At 40.4% G+C, this 26,365-nt stretch overlaps 1 protein-coding gene across 2 annotated transcripts in view; it reads right to left on the bottom strand.

Annotated features, from left to right (window-relative positions):
- Nucleotides 1–4,487: 4,487 nt before the first annotated feature.
- The window catches only part of CRADD (CASP2 and RIPK1 domain containing adaptor with death domain), a 170,258-nt gene continuing 148,380 nt past the window's right edge, over nucleotides 4,488–26,365 (bottom strand). The window contains exons 3-4 of one of the 2 annotated variants that reach the window (XR_005836713.1): nucleotides 7,926–8,306; nucleotides 4,488–4,757 (exon numbers count right to left, since the gene is read on the bottom strand). Coding sequence is in view for 1 of the 2 variants with exons in the window: in XM_040637320.1 (XP_040493254.1) it covers nucleotides 8,005–8,306 (302 nt within the window). In the remaining variant the exon portion in view is untranslated. Of the gene's footprint in view, nucleotides 4,758–7,680; nucleotides 8,307–26,365 lie in introns of those variants that run through there. The other variant, XM_040637320.1, reaches the window with a different exon arrangement.

Below are 26,365 nucleotides of genomic sequence, written 5' to 3'. Positions count from 1 at the left end.
TGACAAGAAGGAGGTTATATCCACCCAAAGAAAGAATAATAATTATTTGATCTAATCCATTTTATAGTGTCGCAGTCTGTGCTGCTGTAACACAACACTACAGATTGGGTAGCTTATAAACAACAAAAACTTACTGCTCACAATTCCGCAAGAGCGAGGCACCACATGGTCATGTTCTAGGACCTCTTCTGGCTCAGAGCTGGGGTTTTCTCACTGTATCCTCACTCAGAGGAAGGAGCTAGGAAGCTCTGTGGGGTCTCTTCATGAGGGTGCCACTCTGATGATCTAATCACCTCCCAAAGGCCCCATCTCCTGAGACCCTCAACTTTGGGGGTTAGAATTTCAATGTATAAATGGGGGTGGAGGGGAAACACAAGCATTCAGACGATAGCAAATATGTTCCACAAATATTCTCCATTAGGAATGTAATCTGACACTAAAAACAGCACTGGCCAGAGACAGAATGTGAAAATGAAATGAATACATATAAATATTATCAAGACGTTGGTTCTATTTTTTTCTTCTTAAGTACTCAAACCTGGATTTCATGGCCTATGTTTTGAATTAATAATAGCTTTCAGAATCATTGCCATGTATTTTACATAATTTTAACAAACAAGGCTTAATTGGCTTACTGAACTGTGTCTTTGTGAGACTTTAATTTTCCTACAAAAATAGTAAATGCCAACAAGATAGACATCCCTGTTCTTCTAAGTTCTGTTTATGATTCTAAGAAGTAAACAGGCAGTTATTACATTAAAAACATTCCCTGTATGCCAGCAACATCTAATTTTAATCTGTGGGTCTTTCAGAGGAAGAACTAAGGGCTAGGAATGGCACAAAGAACCCCCAAAAATGCTTGATATCTAAAATCTGAAGCCTGATCCACTTCTACTGGGGATAAATAAACCACACCTTTCTCAATGTCTTGTTGTCTCAATGTACAGAACTGGATGATATTGGTCACTTAGTCTATAAATAAGATTCCCTTTATTTCTAAGTTCCTTTGAGACAGCACCAGGAAAGTATCCTGTAGACCCATGGCAAGAAGTGCTATTTGTCAAACTGGATATCAAATAAATAAATTAAGTGGAATTCTGGTGTCCATATGCATTAGTGTCCCCCAAAGGGACCAACATACTAACTTGGGCAGAACTTACAAAAGCCCAGTTGAAGTGCTACCTCCTCTGTGGCCAACTTACTTGCTCCCTCCTCTGTGCTGGCCAAACAGTATCATAATTGCTGGCTGTTAGGTGTGTCTCCCCAACAGGCTTAGATCCTACAGGGCAGGATCTATGTCTTATTTACCTTTGTATCTCTGATAGCTTACACAAGTCAGAAGCTCAATGCTTGTAGGGATTCATTTAATGACAGTCACGTACATGTTAGATCAGAATTCCATCCCAATTCTGAAAATGCTCTGAATTGGCTTACCAGTTCATATTCCTTATTTTCAGAGTCCTGGTAAAAAGCATTGAAGGACCATGCACTTTCTATTTCCATACTGCAAATCACAACAGGAAAAGGTGATTCTGACCTTCACACTTCTTAGGGGCCTGGGAGGGTGAAGAATATAAGAAAAACCCTAATAGCTAAAATAATTCAGCTCAACAATTGAGCAAAACATTTTTCTGTACCTGACACTGTTAGAAACTTTATGGACCTCACTGTAGCATGCTGTGATTAGAGATCCAATCCACATTGGTCTCATCGGCCAAACAGTGAGCTCCTGGAGGACTGTGTATTTACTGGTCATCTTTGTGCTTCCCCACCTAGCAGAGCGACTGGCTTATAGTAGCTTCTCAGTAAATGTTTCCTGAATAACTGAATGAGGGGCGTCTCCTTTCAGAACTACCACTTCTAGGGAATTCTTAAGAGAAAGGGATGAAGACAGACTCATTCTACTGCCTCAGTTGCGTGTGTGTGTGTACGTGTGTGGGGGGGTGTGGGGGGGGGTGTGTGTGCGGGTGCGGGTGCATGCACCCCAGGCAAGAACTTCCGCAGGGACCACTGAAGTTTGGGGGAATTAACTGGCATTTAAAACCAACCCATTATATTCTGCTCAAGCAAAAGTAGTTTTTAAAATAATTTTTTTAAAGTTTTAGAAAGTCAAAGTCGTTTTTAAAAATATGTGCAATCCTAAGTGTATCCTAAGAATCTTCCCGGATGTATGCCCAGAGGCCGTAGGTGTAAATGTCTGTGGGGGCTGAGCAGGTGACACAGCAGGCAGAGGAGCTGGGTGAGAAGTGTACATTCTGTCGAAGGTAAGGAGGGTGGCGCTCTGCAAGGGGCCTGCCCATTACTGCAACGTGACAAGGGGGATCCAGAGTAGCCAAACTTTGTTTTTCCCAGAAAACAAAGGACCCAGAAATCTCAATTTAAAAATATTGGCTGTAATAGGTTGCAAAAAATGTACCTAAATTATTGCCCTCCCTCTCCCAGTGCTGTTCGATAGAGCCCTCCCACATTGACTCCGGGCTGGCTTTAGGATTCGCTTCAGCCCACAGAATATTAGCAAAAGGGAGGAAAACAGAGGCTTGAAAAGTGCTTGCCCACTGGAGTTTGCCTCTTGCTGCCCACAGGACTCTGGCCACCAGCGCCAAGTGAAGAAGGCAGGGCAAACTTTACGAGTAGAGACGTGTGACCGAGACACCTCTGTCGTTGCAGGCAACAGCACGCCACGTGCCAGGCATGCAAGCGAGGCCAGCCCGGATCATCATGCCTCAGCCAGCCAGCTGGCTGACCACAGATGCCGGAGTCCGGCGGACGTTCACCGCACTGACCCGCATCGGAACAGTCCAACCGGCTCCCAGAACTGTGAGCTACATTTTAATGTGTTTTACATTAACACATGTTGGGGTGGTTTGCTATGTAATAAAACTAATTGATAATAAAATTTAAATATGTCTGGAGCTAAACAAAAGAGGGATCCAGCTCACTGGAACTTCTGCTGAATGTAAACATTTAACAAGGAACTCCCTTGCATCACATCACTGCTTATAAAAGTGACAGAGCAAAAACCACCTAAAGATGCCTCTCATGGAATAGGAAAGCGGTTAACAAGTGATGACGCGTGTCTATGCACGCACAGTATGCCACCGCCACACGGGACAGTGGAGAACAGCAGCCACACACACCAATTCCCGCTCAGCCACCAGAACACACGCGCTTGTACCAATGGAACACGGAGCTGAGTGGGTCGCACAGAGCAGTGGAGAGGGCTTCCTGCTGTGAGGAATGAATAAAAAGCTCAGATTAAGCCCAGAGTGTTTATGGGAAATTCAGGATATGCATGTACGGTAGTAGGAGCAGCAGAAAGCTCTCCGCAAGCAATGACATGGCTCTAAAGGGGGATCAGGCAAACAGTGGGATCACGGCGGATGTTGTGACAGCGAAAGACATTCTTACATTCAGTAGCTAGAGTTTTTTAAATTCCTTCAAACATGCTGCCGAAAATGATAGGACTTGAAAGTGTGCTCCAAACACAAAGGACAATGAAAATCCCTGGTACAGAAAAATCTTTAATGACATGGAAAGATAGCTATATGTTAAATAAAAGAAGCCAACTGTAAAACAGCATATACAATACAATCCCATTTTTTTTATTGAAATATAACTGACATACAATATCCTATTTGCTTCAGGTGTACATCACAGTGACTCAATGTTTTTACACATAATGAAATGATCCCCATGACAAATCTAGTTAATATATGTCATTATACAAAGGTATCACAATATTATTGACTATGTTCCCTATGCTGTACATTGCGTCCTCATGACTTATTTACTTTATAACTGGAAGTTTATACCTCGTCATCCCCTTAATCTATTTCGCCTGCCCTCCAGACCCATCCCCTCCCCACACCCCGTAACCAACATTTTCTTTTCTGTACATATTAGCCTGTTTCTGTTTTGTTTTATTTGTTCATTTGTTTTGTTCTTTAGATTCCACATAAAGTGAAATCACACAGTATTTGTCTTTTTCGGTCAGATTTATTTCACTTAGCATAATACACTAAAATTGCATCTATGTTGTCACAAATGGCAAGATTTCATTTTTATGGCTGAGGAATACTCCATTGTATACGTATGCCACCTCTTCTTTATCCATTCATCTATCGATGGACACTTAGGTTGCTTCCATCTCTTGGTTACTGTAAATAATGCTGCAGTAAACACAGGGGTGAGGATAGGTTTTCAAACTAGCGTTTTCATTTTCTCTGGGTAAATTTCCAGAAGTGGAATTACTGGATTGTATGGTACTTCTATTTTTGGTTTTTTGAGTAATCTCCATACTGTCTTCCACAGTGGCTGCACCAATTTTCATTCCCTCCAACAGTGCACAAGGGTTCCCTTTTATCCACATCCTCACCAACACTTGTTATTTCTTATCTTTTTGATTTTAGCCATTCTGACAGGTGTGAGGTGATATCTCGTTGTGGTTTTGATATGCATTTCCCCAATGATGAGTGACACTGAGCATCTTTTCATGTGTCTGTTGGCCACCTGTCTTCTTCGGAAAAATGTCTATTAAGGTCTCTGCCCATTTTTTAATTGGATTATTTGTTTTTCTGGTGTTGAGTTACATGAGCTCTGGGTATTTGATATTAACTCCTTATCAGATATATCTTTGCAAATGTTTTCTCCCATTCAGTAGTTTGCTTTTTCATCTTGTTGATGGCTTCTTTTGCCGTGCAGAAGCTTCTTAGTTTGGTGTAGTCTTAATAGTTTATATTCGCTTTTGTTTCCCTTGCCTGAGGAAACATATCCATAAATATATTATTAAGGTTGATGTCTAAGAGATTACTGCCTGTGTTTTCTTTTAGGAGTTTTATAGTTTTAGGTCTCACATTTAGGTCTTTAATCCATCTTGAGATTATTTTTGTGAATGGTGTGAGAGAGTGGTCCAATTTCATTCTTTTGTATATAACTGTCCAGTTTTCCCACCACCATTTGTTGAAGAGACTGTCTTTTCCCCATTTTATATTCTTGTCTCCTCCATTATAGATTAATTAACCATATATGCATGGGTTTGTTTCTGGGCTCACCATTCTGTTCCATTGAGCCAGGCATCTATTTTTCTGCCCATACCATACTTTTGATTACTACAGCTTTGTAGTTTATTTCAAAAACTGGGACTGTGGATACCTACATCTTTTAATTTTGTGTGTCCTTTAACTAATTATTGTAGCTATAGTTGCTTTGATACAATCTCATTTTCATTATAAAAAGAATATGCAGCCATAGGAAAGTAACTGGGGGTAGAGGCTAAAACTGGGGTGTCATAGTGGTTATCTTTTGGAAGATGGAGTAGGGATAATTTTTATTTTTTTATTCTTGCTCATTTGTTATTTTCTAAACTGCTATAATGAGCATGCACTATTCTTGTACTGAGAAAAATTTCATAAAAGTTACAGTTTTTAAAAAGTAAGAGGACATACTCATGAATATACATGCACGTGCATTCCAAACCAAAGTGGAACAAGACTTTATATTTTTTTGGTCAGTGCTTGCGAACACACTGTCGCCGCACTGTACTCATTCAGAATTCTGTTGGGGGTACGTAGCCTCTGGAACTGTAGAATCTTCTACCATGCAAAAACACATGGACTCCTTGCAGGCATGTCACCTACCCAGTTCTCCCAGGACATAGGCATATGCCATTCAGCATCACTTTCCACAGCCAGAGGCAGAAATGAGGCAGTGACTTAGGTGCTCTGTTCTTGCATTCTGCAAATCTCCTGCAAGAATGTGAGCAGGCCCAGCAGGTGCAGCTGCCATTTGATGGTGGGGACACCCTCCTCATTAAGGGCAACAAGTCAGAGCTCTCTAATGGCCCTGGCAGCCCAGGATGGGCCAGTTCATCACAAATTTTCCTTCACTGCTCACAGAGCACCGAAGTGTCTTTGTGCATGATAGATTCTGATTCCAAGCAAGTGGTGGGAAGATGAACTAGCTAATCATCAGACCCACTTCTAAAATGCCATCTTGTCAGAGGCGGCAGAGCCCAGCCATACTCCCTTGGCCATAAATGTGGTGAGACCAAAAGCCAAAGCAACTTGCTATTAGCAAACTCAGGGGGATAAATAGCAACCTAACAAGTCCAAGATTCAGAATGGCAGGCAGTTTGATGAAGATGCCACAGAAGTACAGTCGATCACTAGCGCAGTGATGGGGCCAAAAGTCCGAGAATTTTACAAAACAATGAATTAATAGCTGGGCTACAAAATGGAAAATTAAAGCTGATGAGGCCAGCAGACCATCCTTTGGAACTGTTTGTTGAACTGTGAGGTAACTGATCTTTTTTAGTAAAGGGAATATGGCTGCCAGATATCAGAGAGGATGCAATCGACATGCCACTGCCATCTTTTGGAACACTCATCTCATGTTCAACTTTACCATTCTATACTTGTCCCGGAATAGAGAGAGGTAGAAAGTATAATTTTTTCTCTTTGAACAAAATCCTGAGTTAGGTTAGGATTAGGAAATAGATTCCCCAATTGCTCAGAAGAACAGATCACAGATTGGGAATGTTCACCTGTCCCTCTCTTGATTGGACCCACGGTAAAGTTAGTAAATTACATCACATGTTAAAGCTTATCAGGAAACATGGTAACAGTACTTCCTCCTGCAGTGCCCTCAGCTTTAGCTGCTAACCAGCTTTGCCTGTGAACTTTATCCATGTGCAAACAGCAGCAAATGAACAGTTACCATTTCTGAGCGCTGACTAAGGGCCAGGCACTAAGACAAGCCCTTGGCAGACATCATTTGTTTCATTATCACAAAAATCTTGGAACGGGGAGGTGGGGGGGGGACGACAATCATGTCCTCTTTTGTACAGGGTTAGAGAAGAGGGGCAGCTTGTCCACAGCGATGCTGCTAGCAGGAGGAGAACAGGACTCAAGCTCCAAAGACACATTCTAGCTCATTCACCCCCCAGCAAATCACTTAATCTCACTACAGAAAGAGGCTCACCTCTCTTGCCCAACTACTTCATAGGATTTTTGTGAGGCCCAAATGAGATCACATACATGAAAAACCTTGAAAACGGTAAAGCATTTGACAAATACCATGTGTCATTAATAAGAAGACAAAAGACTAAGTCATAGTCCTTAGGAGCATAATAATTCAATCACTACAACATCAATGGAAAGACCACACCCTCTTTTGTCCCCCAACTAAATCCCTTAAACACAGGATTTTCTTAAGGAATTTCTTAAAGATGAAGGGCTCAGGGATGCATGCTGGCACCTGAACTGGTCTTGCAGGAAGCTTCAGTGTCTTAAATTTAATTCAGACACCATGTCTCAGCGATTTATCCTGACTGGAAAAAGTTACCATTTTATTATTACTAGTAATTCGGTTTCAAAAAAAGAACTACTGTAATTTTATACCCTTAATAATCTATGCACTACAGGAATGCGGAAAAAAAACAACACTGTCTCATGAAAGGCCACATTATATATAGTAATTCACTTTTTATTATCATCATCATTAATAGCAAAGTCCACAGTTCAGTTCCCAGGCAAATCAAAGTAGATGCTTTATATATTATATAAATATATAATATATAATATTATATATACATAATATATAATATTACATATATATATATATATATATATATATATATGATACCTGCATGGAATATGATAACAGTAATTTTTTGAGCCATTACGAGTTTACCAGTTTATTAAAAGGCACTCACACAATTAAAACCTGCATAATTAAAACAACGCAATCTTCAAGCAATTAAAAACAATGAATTGTCAAGTCAATGTGGTAGAGCTACTGAATAATCTGGCCTTTCAGATTACTGGATCAACTGGAAATCCCATTTTCTCCTTTCATCTACAGATCATTAAAAAGAAAAAACACTCCCACCCCTCACCCCACTCCCCCACCAAAGCCCCAAAAACTACCTGCCCTGGGAGAGAGTCAGGATTCCGCACACGCAACTTGGGGACACACTCCCCCGTGGGTTGATAGAGGGAGATCCCATCACTCCAACATGTGCTGGAGCACCGAGGGGTCCACCTCCACGGCCTGCAGGCCCCTGTGCAAGCTTCGGAAGGTGGCCTGCTGCCCATAGCGCTGCCGCCAGCGGACGAAGGCCTCCACCATCTGCGACTGCACGTTGTGCGGGTGGTTGGCCTTACAGCGGTAGATATCCGTCTGGGACAGGCCCAGAGACAGCACCACGGGCTCCCACTCGGGGCCCAGCCTCTGGGCCAGCTGGTTGATCTGCTGGTCCGATGGGGAACTGTTGAGGATGTGCGGCGGGATGCCAGTCATCCCATCATCTGGGGAAAAGAAAGACATGAGGGTGAAAAGAGCAAACAAACACATCAGATGGGGGCAGAGATGAAAAATGTGACTGGAACAGCACACCGCTTCATCTGGCAGGGCCAACTCCCCCTAGTCTTCTTGGGAGCTGCTCAGGAAAAGGTCATATAGAGGAGCTTACAAAATACCTTTTAGCATCTATGAAAATGTTTATTACAGACAATGTGAAAACAAGAAAATAAAAATAACTAGAAATCCCATCAGAGAAATGCACTGATAATGATTTGATCTTTCTTTTGGTCTTTTATATATAAAACCTATGTTTAGGATTTCATGGCACATACCACTTTATAACATGCTTTCTTCACTTGCATCTCTTTTACCAGAGAGGCCAAGCAGGGGGTTCAGAGGAAATTAAGAATGCCAGCCTGAGCCCCAGTTCCCTCTGGCACTGGCCTCTGGGCGCAGGGGTGACACTCTCTCCTGCAGGAACGGCTAGTGCTGGAGGGACATGGGCTAAACAGAACAGCTACTCTCTCCTGATAAACTTGAACATTACCAAGAAAAGTTGCAGTTTCTAACAGAAGCGGAACCGAAGAGGCCTGCTGAGAAAAAAAGAAAACGTAGAGGCCATGAGGTAGCAGGAGGAGAGTTACCACCTTGGCAGAGCCCATAGGAGGAAGAGAGAGCATATGCTGTGGACTGGCAATGAGAGAACCTGACCTTGCACTTCTAGGTCCCAGTCTCCCTGAGGCCAGTCTGCTGAGGAACTCTGACACCGAGTGAGTAACTACAGATGTGCCAGGCATATCGAGGAAGAAGTACCATCAGTTACAATGCAGAAGGCCTTCCAGAGGAAGGAGGCTAAAGCTAATAAGCCCTGAACACGAGAAAGAGCCCAATGAAGGAAAAGGTAAGGAAGTGTGCCTGGGCAGAGGGAATTGCCTGTGCAAAGGCCCGGAGGCAGGAGACCATGGCAAATTCAAGAAAAGAAAGTTCAGTGTAGGGAAGTGCAGAGATTGAGAAGCACTCCAAACACCCCAAATCCTGGTGCTGCTTATTGGTTAGGCCCAAACAAGAAGTGAGCTTTTCATATTCCTCGTTCAGCCATGTATACAACAAACAGCACTACACTTGCACTACACTTTCTGTCACCAGCATCACGGGAATCCAAGTCAATCCCACTTCACACTCACCAGCTCATTGTTTAGATTTATGAATTCAGTAAGAAGGCAAAAAGCATCCTATTAGAATAGCTCCTGTTTTCCACTGCACATGCCTTTCGCCCCAAGACGGTTGCCAATATCTTAGGAACGAGTTGCAAAAATACTGTCAAGGGCTCTTTCTGGTGTTTGTCAAGACAAGACTGTAATTTTTTTTAAAATGATTAAGAAACAACTAGAATAATGACAATACTACTGACCAATATTTTATATTAACAGTAATGATTTTATGGCTTTTATAAAAATATGGGCACTTTTATAAAATGTGGGCCCATTAAAAAATTCAAGCAACATAAAAAAGTACAAAGGAGAAAACAAGTCATCCAATAACCCACCACTGTACTTAGAGTTGGCAAACATCATTCTGGACATCTCTTCAAGCACATATACTGTATTAATAGCTTTTTTTCTCATAAGGTTTATTTAATTTTGCTTGAATACAACAGAAAAAAAAAAGAAACAGAAATGAAAACTCAATGGCTTTTTGACCTATAGTTAATTATTTAAACAACAACAGCAACACATAGACACACAAAAGATTTAATGCTGAGAAAAAAGTATATGAAAATTTAAGAGGTAAACTATATATTTTCACATTAACACTCTATAATTAACACTTGCTATTTCTTCTTCCTTTCATCATACCTCATCATTTTTCTTGCCTATATCTCTTTTTTTTTCTTTAGAGAGGGAGAAAACACACATGCACGAGCAGGGGGCAAGGGGCAGAGAGAGGGAAAGAGATTCTTAAGCAGGCTCCATGCCCAGCACAGAGCCCGACACGGGGCTTGATCTCACAACCCTGAGATCGTGACCTGAGCTGAAATCAAGAGTTGGATGCTTAACTGACTGAGACCCCAGGCACCCCCATTGCTTATATAATTTTGTTTTGTTGTGCGTAACATTTTTACGCTTCTGTAACAATAATCTCCCCCTAAGCTGTTTAGTCTTAAAACTACATTATCATGGTTTGAATGTTCATCAGTTCTTTTCTGTTGTTACTTTTTTTTAAAACCACGGCTTTTCAACTCCTGCATCTGTTTTTTTCCCCTATAAATTCTAGTTAGTTAACATATAGTGTAATATTAGTTTCAAGAGTCAAATTTAGTGATTCGTCACTTAAATATCACACCTAGCTCATCACAACAAGTGCCTTCCTTAATACCCATCACCCACTGATTTGAGTCATTTGGGTCAATTTCATCATAAGGTGATTTTTATCAAGAAATACTCATGGTCGCTATACTCCTTGAGTTCCTTCAGATCAAGACTGTCTGCTTACTGCTTTCACTACTGAATAATTACTTAATATTTATGAAAACAATTTCATATTATTTTAATATTATGCTTTTAAATTATAAATAAAACTTTACATTATTTAAGAAATTCTATTCCTTTCACAACTTTGTAGATCGTGCTCCTATTTTATGGAGGGCAATGTTGGTATGGAGAATTCTGACACCAACTTGACCATCTGCCATTTTGTATAACTTGCTTTTTCGGTCTGGAGCTTATAGTACTGAAGCTTTAGGTCAGGGTATATCTTGGTCATTCTCTATCTGCTTTTCCAGATATGTCACATGATCTTCTGACCAAAGATTTAGCTCTTCCTCCCTTTCAGAAAAATTTTCCTGTGTCGTATCTCTGCATTCTGTTTCTGCCCCAGATGCTCGATGGCTTTCCCCATCCATCATGCTATCATTTTCTGTCTTATTACTGTAACTCCTTTCCTGTAATCACCTCATGCCTTTCCCCTATGCCATTCATTTGATGCTTGGTTATGTTTATGCTGTTTTATTTTGTTTTGTTTTTTTCTGGTTCAAACCTTGTACTATGTTTTTTCCTCAATTTCTTTTCTTGGCTCCTCAATCTATTTTTTTTTTTTTTTAGATTTATTCATTTGTTTTTAGAGAGAGAGAGAGAGAGCACCAGCGGGAGGGGCAGAGTGAGAGGGAGAGAATCATAAGCAGACTCCTTACTGAGAGCAGAGCCCAACCCGGGTGTTGGTGAGGATGTAAAATGGCACGGCTGCTACAGAAAGGAGTACGGTGGCTCCTTAAACAACGAAACATGGGTTATCATACAATCTAGCAGTTCTACTTCTGGGTCATATACCCAAAAGGACTGAAAGCAGTGACTCAAAGAGATGTTTATACACCCATCTTCAGAGCAGCCCTGTTCCCAATAGCAAAAAGTGGAAGCAACCCAAGCATCTATCAAGGAATGGAAGAAGAAACAAAATGTAGTATATTATACATTAGAATATTATTCAGCCTCAAAAGGGAAAACATTCTGACTCAAGCTATAACATGGGTGAGACCTGAGGACATTACGCTAAGTGAAATAAGCCAGTCAACGAAGAACAAGTCCTCTATGAACCCATTCCTATGAGGTACCTGCAGTAGTCAAATTCATTGAGATGGAAAGAATGGTGGTTACCAGGGGACAGGGTGGGGAGAATGGGGAATTGTTTAATAGGTAGTCAGTTTTGCAAGATGAAAAGAGTTCTGGAGGTTGGCTGCACAATGTGAATGTACTTAGCACTACTGAACTGTACACCTAAAAATGGAAAAGATGGCAAGTTTCATGTTATATATATTTTATTACAATTAAAAATAAAAATAAAAATAAATCTCATTGTTGTTTTACCATAATGACCTTGAGTTTTTATTTCCACTGAATTGATCCTGAGTCCTCTGATAGCATGAAATATTTGTGAGATTGAGTTTTTTTGCACTGGGTTTCCGCTCGGGCCCAACTGGTTGTATGTTTACTTTTCGCAAAAAAAGCTCTCCCTCTGAGCTACAATTTGTGGTTGGCTGATGCTTTCTACGCAGTGCTCCGCCACAGAGGAGAGGTAGGAGACACTAGGCCTGCCCTGGCTAGGGGTCCAGTGTGCTCCTCTCTCTTTTGGAAGCCGATGAAACGTCTTATACCAGAGCCTGCTCCGCCTAGCCTGGGCTCACTCACTCCTACGGTCTCTTTCCTATAGCTCAGCGCAGAGGTGGCCTGGCCTGGGTTGCCTAGGAAGGCAACGTCTGCTGACAATGTCTCCTGACATTTACCAAGGCCATCTACTCACCTCCTCCACCAGCTTCTTTCACACAGATCTGAATTAGCAGGGGTCCTTAGGATTTAGCACACTTCCCTTCTTTTCCCAGGATTGCTTCTGAAGGCTCAGGGTGGGGTGTTGCCTTCCTTTGGAAAGGACCTGCCACTTTTCAAAGTACATGACATAAAAGTTGTGATTGTTTTTTTTTTTCTTTGGTTGATGCTGGCGAATGTTTCTGTTCTTAACTGTTTTTTGGTTCAGCTCATCGGGTGTTGGGGCGGGAGTCTCTGTGGTTCTGCTACTCCGTCACCATTCTGACTCCTGGCCAACTATTAATGCAACATCGGCTTTGGGCCAATTATTTGGGAGTGAGGGCAGTATTTGGTCTCATTCCTCTGTACTTTCAGGGTCACATATTCCTTGGGAATACTGCCCCATAACTGGGAGATGGCCAGCAGTCTGTGGACGAAGTCTGGAGCAAAGATAACTGGCACGGAAGCACTACCCAGCCAAGAGAACATCAGGCCCTTCCAAGGAGACCTTCCAGACGTGAAGAGACAATAACAGCTATTTGTGCTATCTGACCTCGAGCGGGAGAAGCAACCTCACGAGGCCCTTCTAATGTGTGAATTCTGCTGAATGCGAAGTTACTTAAAAAATGAGAGTCCCAAGGCTGTAGTCTCAACATCCAAGGATATACTATATAAAATCAGGTCAAGCTATAAATTAATCCAGCGTGACCATCTGGCCACTGTTTCTCAGAGCTTGATGTGCATACCACGAGCAATGTACAAGAGGATATCAGGTGGTCCATGGATGAACATTCTGTATTAGAACAGTCATGTATCCTAATACAATTAGAAAAGTATAAATAACATTTCAAACTCATGACTGCAAGAATTAAGTAAATAAAAGTTAAAAAGCAGATATAGAATGACACAAAAGTAATAAAAAAAGAAAAGTAAATTTTTAAATAAAAAGTAAAATTAAATAAAGGCAGAAAGTTAGCAGTACAGGTGGTACAAAGATACAGCAAAAATGGAACCAGTAGAACCCAAATGACTGAAGTGTGGAAGTCTGGTGTTTCTCAACAAGTGCACCACGGGCATTTCGGGCAGGACCATCCATCATGCAGGGCTCTCCAGTGCAGGGCAGGGTCTTTACATCCATGGCCTGCACCTCCGACGCGCTAGTAACACCCCAGCCTGAGCGCCCAAGTCCACATACCCGGGGGTGAGGCAGTACTGTGCCTGGTTAAGAACCACCAGATACTGTGACATAAATCAACTAGTTTTAAATATCCTAAGCAGGGAGTTAGCTCCTTCTATACTGACAGAATGTTCTCTCTTAAACAGATCCTAACTCTTGCATGCAACTCTTTAATCCCATTTCAGTGAAGTTAAAACTCCCATGTTTCAAACAAAACAACATTCTCTACCAAACCCATCTACCACAATGAAGCCATCCATTTGAAGAGATAAATACCCCACTCCCCATCTCCCTGCGTACCCTCCCTTCCATCCCCCCTCCCATCTCTGTGGTTATTACATCTCCAACTATCTCCTCCTCTCTCACTCATACCTAATTAACCACTGCTCTGGCCTCAAACCAAAAATCTCCTTTCCAATTCCTATTGCATTTAGAGTCCTATTGCATTTAGAATCTAAAAGATCCATACTTAACTTTTTTGTTTCTTAGAGGATGCTTCTGTCTCCCAAGCTCCTTATGGGCAGAGATCATGTCTTCTACTTCTTGCCCTCCTCCAACCTTTAGCCCCTTGCTGAGCACAATATGGAACTCAATGTACAGTAACTTATCATATTCTTTTTAAAAAATTTTATTTAAATTCTATTAATTAACATATAGTATATTATTAGTTTCAGAGGCAGAGTTCAGTGATTCATCAGTTGCATAAAACACCCAGTGGTCATGACATCACATGCCCTCCTTAATGCCTATCACCCAGTTACCCCATCCCCCCACCCGCCTCCCCTAAAGCAACCCTCAGTTTGCTTCCTACAGTTAAGAGAAAGACAATTATCATATGATTTCACCCATGTGGAATTTAAAAAACAAAACAGAAGATCATAGGGGAAGGGAGGGGAAAAAAAACTCATCGTATTCTTAAAAATGTTCTTCCAAGTCAAGTTTCCAATTCACCATCTCCACTAGCTATGTGCTTCTGCGTTTCTTATTTGTTCCAGAAAAAGAAGTCATTTCTTCCAACAAATCTTTGTATGGACAGCACCCCCTGGTCTATCCTGGCTGAGTGTGCAATCTCCAAATGAAGGAAAATCCACAAGCCCAGCGTCCTGCCTGGTCAACCTCCCCTTTTTGATCTATATTCTATAATACATGGCTACCTTAATGGTGACCTCAAAAGGGGGAACTATACAGGATTCAGAAGCACAGGTATGGAGTAAAGGAAAGGCATAGCAGATCCATAAGCAGCTGCTAGGAGACTCAGATAAATCTATGCTCAGGAATCTACAATAACAGCTCGAAAGGGTCTTAACTATAAAAAATTCCTTTTTTAAAAAAGATATTTTATTTATTTATTTGAGAGCATGTGAGAGAGCATGAGTGGGGGAGAGGGGCAGAGGGAGAAGCAGGCTCCCTGCTGAGCAGAGAGCCAGACACAGGGATCGATCCCAGGACCCCAGGATCATGACCTGAGCTGAAAGCAGACGCTTAACCTACTGAGCCACCAAAACGCCCCCTAGAAAATTCCTTTTTACACTACAGTTATTTTGTGGTATAACCACGGATGTAAGTACAAATGAGTTCCACGCGGTTGGACTTGGGGTTGCACTTTTAAAAACTACATACATTCCTTTGCAGAATTTGGTAATATATCACCCTTCCCAACTCACTGCTGCAGTGAACCTCTATCACCGATGAGAGTATCATATGCTTTCAGTATGTGGACCAGAAAAAAAAGGTAAGCTAAGAGACTGCCCCTTTCGGGACACCTGGATGGCTCAGTCAGTTAAGTGTCTGCCTTCGGCTCAGGTCATGATCCTGGGGTCCTGGGATTGAGTCCCACATTGGGCTCCTTGTTCAGTGGGGAGCCTGTTTCTCCCTCTGCCTCTGCTGCTCCCCCTGCTTGTACCACCCCCCATCAAATAAATAAATAAATAAATAAATAAATAAATAAAATCTTTAAAAAGAGAGAGATAGAGAGAGAGAGACTGCCCCTTTCTAGTGTAGCCACTTTTTAGGAGCAAAAGCCTAACCTTGCCTCAAGGACATGTAAGGCCTTTGCAGGTTGATGTTCCATTGACCAAGGCAAGGCATGTGATCAAGCCCAAGACTAACAGGACAGGGTATTAAATGTTCTCACAGGGCAGTAGGAGATTATTGCTAAGCAATAATCTATAAACACCCACAAGTATACTAATACATTTTTAAAATCTAGATGAACTGATATTGGGATATATATAATGCCAAAATTGGTGCAGGAAAAAATAGAAAACTTGAATAGACCTAAGTATTAAATACATTGAAATGGCTATCAAAGCCTTCCCCTGCTAAAGAGCCCTTGGCCCAGACAGTTTTACAGGTGAGCTCTATCAAATATGCATGAAACATTTAATTTCCTATCTTCTGTAAGTTGTTCTAGAAAATAGAAAAATAACAAAAGATCTATAGCCTATTTTATTAGGCTGCTTTACTTTTTGTTCCAAACAGGCTAAGAATACAAGAAAAGAAAAATTACAGGTTCTTTCCAATTATTATTTTAGATGCAAAAATCCTAAGTGTGTGTGTGTGTGTGTGTATATATATATATATATTTTTTTTTTTTTTAGATTTTATTTATTTATTTATTTGACAGAGAGAGACAGCCAGCGAGAGAGGGAACACAAGCAGGGGGAGTGGGAGAGGAAGAAGCAGGCTCCCAGCGGAGAAGCCTGATGTGGGGCTCAATCCCAGAATGCTGGGATCATGCCCTGAGCCGAAGGCAGACACTTAACGACTGTGCCACCCAGGCGCCCCCAAAAATCCTGACTATTAACTGAGTAAAAAGGATCTATTTAAAATAATATATTGTGAACAAATAGAATTTATCACAAGATTACAATAATTTTAATATCACAAGATCCATCAGTAGTCCAAAGAGATAAGTCACTATTATCTTAATAGATGCAAAAAAGTATCTGATAAAATTTGACACATATTTATGATTAAAAAGATTTCTTTGAAAATTAGGAATATGGGGAACCTACTCAACTTGGTGAAGATTACAAAAGCCTTCAATAGGCATTTGATTTAATAGGTATCTTTTAAACATTTTCCCTTTAAAGGCAGAAACAAAACAAGGATGCCCAATGTCACCATTACTGTTGTATATAGTAGTGAAGGTCCTAACCAGAGCTATAAAGAAAAAAAAGAAGTTAGGTATAAGCATTTGAAGGGAAGAGATAAAACTATCACTATTTTCAGACCATTTGATCCAATATGTAAGAAAAGGCCAGGACCAATAGATAATCCATTAGAGGGACACATGCGTGGCATAGTCAGTGAAGTGTCCAGCATGGTTTCAGCTTGGGTCATGATCTCAGGGTCGTGAGATCAAGCCCTGCTTTGGACTCCACACTGAGCACGGAGTCTGCTTGAGACTCTTTCTTGCTCTCCCTCTGCCCCTGCTTCTGACGCTCTCTCTCAAATAAATAGATAAGTCTTTTTTTTTTTTTTTTTGGAAAAAAATGATAATCCCCTAGAATAATTAAGAGGGTTGAGTAAAACTGTCAGATAACAACTTAAAACAAAAACCAACCAAACACAAAATATGATAAACAATAAACGCTATAACATATCTAGAAATTAAATTAGCAAAGATCACGCAAAACCTAAATGGGGAAAATTTTAAGCATCAATTAAAAGACATAAAGCAAGATCTGAATAAATGCAGAGTCATTCGTGCCCTGGGTGGGATGATATTATTATAACATAAACATGACAATCCTTGTAATAACAATTAAATTTTTATAATGGGGAAAAGCAAGGCTTTCTTCAAACTGGGGAAAACTAATTATACAGAGAAAAATAAAACTATTTTTAGGGGCGCCTGGGTGGCACAGCGGTTAAGCGTCTGCCTTTGGCTCAGGGCGCGATCCTGGCGTTATGGGATCGAGCCCCGCATCAGGCTCCTCCGCTATGAGGCTGCTTCTTCCTCTCCCACTCCCCCTGCTTGTGTTTCCTCTCTCGCTGGCTGTCTCTATCTCTGTCGAATAAATAAATAAAATCTTTAAAAAATAATAAATAAATAATTTTTTTTAAAAACTGTATTTTTACATCACACCATAAACAGTGATGGAGTCTGTGTGGATAAAGGTAAAATATGAAAGGTAAACCTACAAAGTTAATAAAGATAATGGAGATTACCTTTATGACCAGCAGTGGGAAGTGTCTTTCTAAACGAATCCCCAAAAGATGAATTTTTTCCATCAAAATTAAAGATTTCTGCTCAATGAAGCAGACCATCAAGCAAGATGACAGAGCAGAATGGACAAAGCTACTTGTTAAGGTCTAAAACCCAGGAGGCAGGACTATCTGGACTGTACAAGGTACTCCTAAAACCAAGAGAGAAAAAAGGATGAAGGTATGACAAGATGAGTCAAATTAGGGGAAACTCAAAGAAAGAGACGCTCAAACACAGAAATTTAAGAAGTAACAATGGAAACAATAATGATAAATCCCTTTATGTGCCTAGAAATCTAGACAATACCAAGTCTGGGCAGAGATGTGGAGATGCCGGAACTACATCCATCACTGGTGGGAATGAGGGCTGCGCAGCCGTCCCACAAGCAAGGAGGCATGTGGGGACTGGAATGTAGCACACGATCATGCTCCCATGTATAGGGACCGGAGAAGAACTCTGAGCAAGTCCCATAAAGGACATGTAGAAGGCTGTTTACACAAAGTTGTATTGTTTGTGACAGGAAGTATGCATATGCCTTATAACCCAGTTCTCCTGTTTTGGGGTTTATAGATCCCAGAAATATTCTCATACAGATTCATGAGAGATCATGTCTAAAACGCTGTGGAAAGAAAGTTGCTGGAAGCAATCTCTGAGCTCATTACTAGGGGAAGAGTCAAACATGAGGGGGCATAAAGGGAATGCTGGACAGTTAGGATAAAGCAAAAATTAAGAAAAAGGAGACCTATAACAATGCAAATTTTAATATATATATATATATATATATATATATATATTTGAAAACAACACCATTAGTGAAAACCCACACAAATGAAAGAATGTATTTGAGACAGAGAGATTGTGGGAGGGAAGACAATGGAGAGGTTGGGGATACTACCAGCCTGAGAAAGCCAACCTGACTGACCATCTCCCAGGGCCCACATGAAACCTGGTCCCTGAGTGCAGTGGCTCAGCAGAGAAATCCCTTTGGCTGAGAGACTAGCTGCCTGGAAATGAAAGAAAAGCACCTTGAAAAGAAAACGAATTAGAACCACTTGTTCTGATAGATAATCACAGAGAACAATGTGGTCCTCACAGAGAGGTGAAGAAATAAACTGGTCTTTCTAAAACTGATTCCAGGATGATGAAGTGACCGCCCACTTCAAATAACAAGGCCCTGTTGCAAAATACAAGTAAATCATACTTACTGTAATGGAAAACCTGATTTGACTGTCAAGTCCGTGGAAGGTCAACAACAAAACTATTAGCAATAATTGAGTTCTCACTAAAATAAAAGGCGGGAGGTAGGGTGGCCACAGCTCGGGCTAAGAATTAGCAGGCCTGGGTCCTATCTAAATTTGAATGTGCCATCAACTAGCCATATAACTTGGGTTGAGACATTTAGCCTCTCTCAGATTGTTTTCTCATTTGTAAAAAGTAAAACCAGACGATTGCCAAAGCCTCATTTAGTTACAACATGTTATACTATCTATTTTTAAAAGCAATTTTATTTTCTACAGATCTCGTTTTTTGATTTCTCATTAGTGAAAAACTATTCATTTATTGTTGCATTACTTTTCCCTATATGTCTTCTAGACAGAACAAAGACTTCTGCAGTTTTAATCATGGTTTTTGCTAATTTGTTTCTGCTTTTTAAAGATCACAGATGGAAACTTAGCCTCCCAAAGTAAAAACAAACAACAACAAAAACAGTGAATATTGGTAGAACCCATTGTTTAAAAATAGTACAAAAACATTAAAAGTTTATGTTACAACTTTCTGAGCCATTAATTTTTCTCGTGTATTTGCACAGACCTGACTCAACTCCATCAATTTGCCATTCACCCTGCTCCTTGAAACTATCAGCCAGCCTGGAACCTTAGGGCCTTGCATGAGCTGGTCCCTCTCCCTGGAATATTTGCCCGCTGACTCCCTCCATCAAATGTGACTTCCATCAAACAGAGCCCCCCCCACCCCCGACTGACCCCCCCCCGTTCTTTTTTTTTTTTTTAAGATTTTATTTATTTATTTGACAGAGATAGAGACAGCCAGCGAGAGAGGGAACACAAGCAGGGGGAGTGGGAGAGGAAGAAGCAGGCTTCCAGAGGAGGAGCCTGATATGGGGCTCGATCCCAGAATGCCAGGATCACGCCCAGAGCCGAAGGCAGACGCTTAACGACTGAGCCACCCAGGCGCCCCTGACCCCCCTGTTCTTAATCGCAACACCCATTCCACTCTGCGATCCCCCATACCCACATACTACTTTCTGACAGACAGCGGATGGAGCTTTGTCGGCTTTTGTTCAGTGATATATCCCAGGCACCCAAAATAGTACCTAGCACACAGTCAGCACTCACTACATAAATGAATGTTGTTGGATAAATAAACAAATTAAAAGCAATGATCTATTACAATTACAATATATTCACTTAGCTCTGCTTTCTACTCAATGGCTAGAGTGTTACCAAATGCTCCCACTTTTAGGTTACTTAGCACTCAAAAACCAAAGAAATTATATTGCATAATCTGGGACTGAATAGAAAATAAAAAGGGGGCATGACTTCATAATAAAAAATACTATCAAGGTTAAGCAAAGGCAGCTACCCACTTTCTGTACTGAACTGAGCCACATCCATGTTTAATTTGAAGAAAGTTAGAAAGACAGATTCCAAGATGGCTTCTGGGTAAATATGGCAAATCGAGGATGGTTCCAGTCTTCATCCTCTCCAATACTTAAGGAAATGAACAAAAAGTACAAAAATAAGCCAACGAGAAAAGATGGCAGAACCACCCTCCAATTCCTGATTCCCTGAAGCTGCATTGATTATTCAACAAACAAGTGAGAGATTCACTCTAATATCCTCAAATCTGGAGAGGAATGAATTGGTTTTATTCTCTCTTCTGACTTCAGTAAAGTGAGGACGTTAACTGCTATACTGAGGTATGGGAAGATCAGAAATGTGAACAAGAAGGACTTCCCTAGCAGAAGGCCAAGACATTTCACATAGTCTCAGGAAAGACTGTTGGGCACAGGTGTTCAACATCACAACAAACAACTCAGCTGAGCTCACTCCCCTGTCCTGACTCTTTTGCCTACATGTGCCCTTAAGCTAAAGAACAGGAAATAATAGCCAGTTCCCCAAAGGGTCAGAAGGGGGTCAAGTAGAAATCACCCCAGTGTATCAGAGCACCAAAGGCAGAACCCAGCTACTCCATCATGTACAAGATGGAATGAAATGGAATGGCAAATGAGTAACATACTGGAGTAACAAGTGATTTAAAAAGGGAATATTACGTGGAAAAAAACAAAAACCAAAAAACTGACAAACCCAAAATCCACAGGTGTCAAAAATAAGAGAAAGCATTTTGTCATAAAACAACTTAATAAGAGTATAATAGGAACATGAATACAGTAAAACAAGAGCTTAACAATGAGATAATCAGATAACAAAATGAGATTTTAAAAGAAGCTTGTCATTCTAAAATGATAAATTAAGGACCAAAACAGCATCATCATGAAATTCATAAATTAGAAATACCAAAGAATAAAATTAACATGATTCAATTTATCTATATTCAGCAAAGACTTGAGGTAAACAGAGATAAAAGGCAGAATTTAAAGTAACTGGAGAAAAATGATGACTATGGAGGAGAAAAAAATATAACCTATTGAAGGTTAATGGGCATCCCTAAAGTAGAAAATCCAGCCCAGAGTATTCAAGGATCTAAAACAAGAAAATATCCCTAAAATGAATAAGCAACAGAACCTCTAAGATGAAAGAGAATACTGTGTATCAGGAATAACTGATATAGAATAAATCAACGGTGGGACATATTCTAGCTAAATAACTGAATTTCCAGTTCCAATAAAATAATTCCTCATGTAGAAAAAGCAAGTTGCCTATAAGGAAGAGAAAGTCAGTTAAATTTTTGACAGCACTTTAACTGCAAAAGATAATAAAACCAATTCCTCCAAAATTCTAGGGACAATAAAGTATAGTCTATGAATATTATTCTTAGCCAAAATGATTTCCAAATATATAGGTAATCAGTACTGAATCAGTAATAAAAACTCAAGAACTAGTTGTGAAGACTTTTAAAAGAAGTCTCAGAACAATCTTTTTTTTTTTTTTTAAGATTTTATTTATCTTTTTGAGAGAGAGAGAGAGAGAGGGAGAGTACAGAGGGAGGGTGAGAGGGAGAAGCGGACTCCCTGCTGAGCAGAGAGCCCGAGGTGGGGATCAATCCCAGGACCCTGGGATCATGACCTGAGCGGAAGGCAGACACTTAAGGGACTGAGCCACCCAGGCGCCCCGGAAGTCCTGACAATCTAGCTAGTAAGTGCAGTGAATAAGATGAAGACACAAGCAGTGGCACACCAAGGGTGGGGGGGGGGTCGGTGGGAATGTTTGCCTCAGATGCAGGCAATAAAGGATACACTGTTTACAGATAATTTAAAAACAATAATTAAAACCACTAAAAATCTGCTTTTTCCTATTAACTTGTATCCGAAATTCTAAATAATGCAAATGGTAAAATATTTCTCCTCTCTGGGGTGCAATGCTCCCCTGCCAGATAGTCTGCCCTGAGCCCCTTGACCTGTTTCTTTCTTTCTTTTTCTTGAAGATTTTATTTATTTATTTGAGTGAGAGAGAGAGAGAGCAGGAGCAGGGAGAGTAGCAGAGGGAGAGAGAGAAGCAGGCTCCCCTCTGAGCAGGGAGCCTGACTCGGGGCTCGATCCCAGGACCTTGGGATCATGACCTGAGCCGAAGGCAGACGCTTCACCGACTGAGCCACCCAGGCGCCCCTATTTCTTGATATCAGTAATAGGAAAGCCAAAGTAAAAAGGTTAGTACAGGACACTGAATTCATTTCAATATAAAACTAATTTTAAACAACTGAACAGAATATAATGCCATATACCTTGACTATATCAAAATAATACAAGTGATCAAAATTAAAGCTAAATTATAGAATAGAATATAAATATTGTATCTCGCCTTTGTGATGACAGCAATGTAACTAGCCAAAACCCAGAAGGGAAGAAGGAAAGACAGTGAGAGCGCCAGTGATCTCATTTATCATAGCAGAGAGGAAATCAACACTTTCTAAAATGCACATGGTAGCAGTCAGGATAGACTGTTATCTATGGTAGGAAAGAAGCCTTAAATCTCAGTGACTTAACAGACAAGACTTCATTTCTCTCACACGCCCACCGCTGTAGGCCCACATGGCTCTTCAGGACAGCACATCCATGAGCGGGTTCTGCATTCTATGCTGCTTTAATAGAATTTCTCCACATTCACATGAGCATCCACGGTCACCAAGATGGAGAGAAAGGGTAAGAGTAAGAGATCTGGCAATTAAATATATCAATCCCTAAGTGACCCTCTGCTCACTTCCGTTCACATTTTGTGGCTAGAGCAAGTCACAAGGTCATACCTAACTTGAAGGGAGTGAGGAAGTACGGTTCTCCTATATCCCAGGATGGGGTGAGACCTGGGTGAACAGCACTAATGTCTACCAAGAAACATAACTGAGGGAGAAGACAAAACAAAAACATCAAGTTCTTCATCATCTCTTAACCACAGAAGAAAAAAAAAAGCCAAAAACAAAAACATTTTCTACTGTGAAAAAAAATCGTTTATTCAAAGTTCAGTAATTTCTTTTCACTTAGTTTATTTTAAATTCGAATAAAATTAAATGTAATGGCTTTTAAATTTAAAAACCAACATGTATCATATAACCCTACTTTTCTAAAATCATTTTTCTTTTCCTTTCTTTTTTTCATCCATCCATCTTCCCATCTACAAACATGCTTAAAGAGATGTCCAACAGGACATTCACTTACTGTTAAGACTTTTTCCTAAGTAATAGGATTTGTGATCTTTTTTTTTTATACTTTTCTGCATTCCTTGGATTCTTTATAATGAACATGTATCATTTTTATAAACATAACAGAGTCATTATTAGAATATGAATGAATGAGAAATAACGACCTTCTATTGTTAAGCCTTAAAACCACTAGATAGTAAAAAAGAGATAAACATGGCTTTACATTGCTATAGGAAAGGAAGGGGGTTTAAAAGAGCAGAAAATGTGGGGCGCCTGGGTGGTTCAGTCATTAAGCATCTGCCTTTGGCTCAGGGTGTGATCCTGGTGTTCTGGGATGGAGCCCCGCATCAGGCTCCTCTGCTGGGAGCCTGCTTCTTCCTCTCCCACTCCCTCTGCTTGTGTTCCCTCTCTCACTGGCTGTCTCTATCTCTGTCAAATAAATAAATAAAATCTTTAAAAAAAAAAAGAGCAGAAAATGTGATATTTCATGATCATTATATCCTGTTTGAAATTATAAAATGGGTAAATGCTGATAGCTTTAGGCCATGTAGCCAGTTTGAATCGGTTATGTAAAGGACATACATTTCTGTTTTACCAATTTCTTTAAAAGTCTTCTGTATCTTATTCAGAATAGTTGTTGATAAAAGTCAGGGCTGATCCAGGTCATTCCCACCAAATATGCAGCTGCTTATTGAGTTTAAAAGAGATGCTCTACAGAAATGAAGTTGTTTTTTCCCACTTAAAAAAATATGGACGTTAAACACAAAAGAACAATTAATAAACTGAAAAGGAAAAATAACTTCTACTCAGAGTCTATTTATCCATTAGGCCCAGTGGGGACAGGAATGAGAGCCCATGAGAGCCCGTAATACTTTTTGAAGCCCATGAAAGTGTTTTAATTTCTTTTTAAAATGAGAAGAAGAAATGAACTTCAGGTCAAAGAAAATGTTTGAGTATATAATACTAATATATTCATCTTTATACCAACAGAGTCATAAGAAGTCTTTTTTTTTTTTTTTATGGAGGAAGGGGCCACAAAGGCAAGAGTGCCTCCAGCCCATGCAAGTCATAATGCAGCTCTGTTTCTAGTATTTCTAAGTTACAAATTTACTTGCAGGTGGCAAAAATTACTTGGTTTATTGAAACATGTGCTTAAAAACTACCTTTTGAAATTAAAAACAGAGTACAGATGTTGAGAGACAAAATTCCAAAGTGCCTTGTAGATTACCCAGAGTGCGTAAGTGACTAACGCAAATTCTCAACATTAATGACAACACTGCCTTTTTCACAGGCGACAAGCAAATATTAAGAGTTCTTTATATGGAAGTTCCATTATACAAATATAAATTTGGGGTTTTCCCCTTTTCTAAATAGGCAAAATGAACTCTTTAATCACATTATTTCCCACGGATGACTGTTCTTCAAACTTTTCAAAATTGTTTTAAAATATCTGTAACTCTGTTTTAGTCTTCAAGATCAAAACATCAATATTTAAATTGATACCCAAACTAAAGGAAACAGGCTGCCCCCCAGAAACCCTTGATATTATCTTTGCCGCTGGTTCCTGGGCAGTAAAGAGTAAAGAGAGTTAATTGAAGAAGCTTTGCATATTATAAATTATAAAATAACAACTCTGATAGATAGGCTTTCCTTATCAGCACTAAACCCGCCTAGAAAAAGGATAAGAGCACTGGGAGTGCTTACAGGCAGCTGACTCCAGGCACCCTGAAGTACGTTTCTTTGATGGTGTTCCACTGGGCTGAATGGCTTAGCGATAAGACCAAAGAAATAAAAGGAGATGAAGATCATGTAAATTACCAAGCAAAATCTTTCAAAGCTATGACACAACAATAATCTTAAAAGTGAAACTTCCAGTCCTCTTAACAGCAACTGGGGGAGAGGGAGAGAAGGTAGGTTTTTTAAGTTGCTGCCTTCCCACAATTGCAAGGGACTATGAAGGTGGTGACTGACATAATCAATTAAAGTAATTTGGACAGATTGATGGAATGAGACTAACAAGATTTAATTTGTGTTGGGATAAATGGGACATCCTATCAAGCTTAGAAAATCAAGCATAAAGGTATGGAATGTTTTCAGCTTGTCTTAAACGCAGTTCAGGAGGGAAGGTGCAGATGTTGTAACTGCCTGCAAATGCAGTGGAAACCTAGCACACGCAACACACACACACACACACACACACACACACACACACACCCATTTGGAATCACAGACAAGGGAGATGCCAGTCTCCCAGAATTAGCATTGGTCAGACAGACCACTTCCACATGGACGATTTGCCGGCCCATTATCTGGACAAAGAGGCAAGACCGCGAATCTCAGAGACAACAGGGACCCTGAATGCAGGCTCCACCCAAAGCTGTTAACCTGCCTGTGGAAAGCATGTGGCCTCTACCACGGTGAACCATGAGTTTCAGTCAGACAGAAACTGTGTGTCTGTCTTAGTCAGAGTAAGGACCCAGCACGTGTCTGGTACTAACAGCTCCCAAGAAATAGCTTTAGTTTTAAAAAAACGTAAGGAGGAGTTGC

This window comes from Ursus maritimus, unplaced genomic scaffold, assembly GCF_017311325.1.
Source record: "Ursus maritimus isolate PB19 unplaced genomic scaffold, ASM1731132v1 scaffold_21, whole genome shotgun sequence".
Taxonomy (NCBI): domain Eukaryota; kingdom Metazoa; phylum Chordata; class Mammalia; order Carnivora; family Ursidae; genus Ursus; species Ursus maritimus.
Note: the sequence above shows the minus strand (reverse complement) of the source record. Positions and strands in the feature narration are given on the sequence as shown.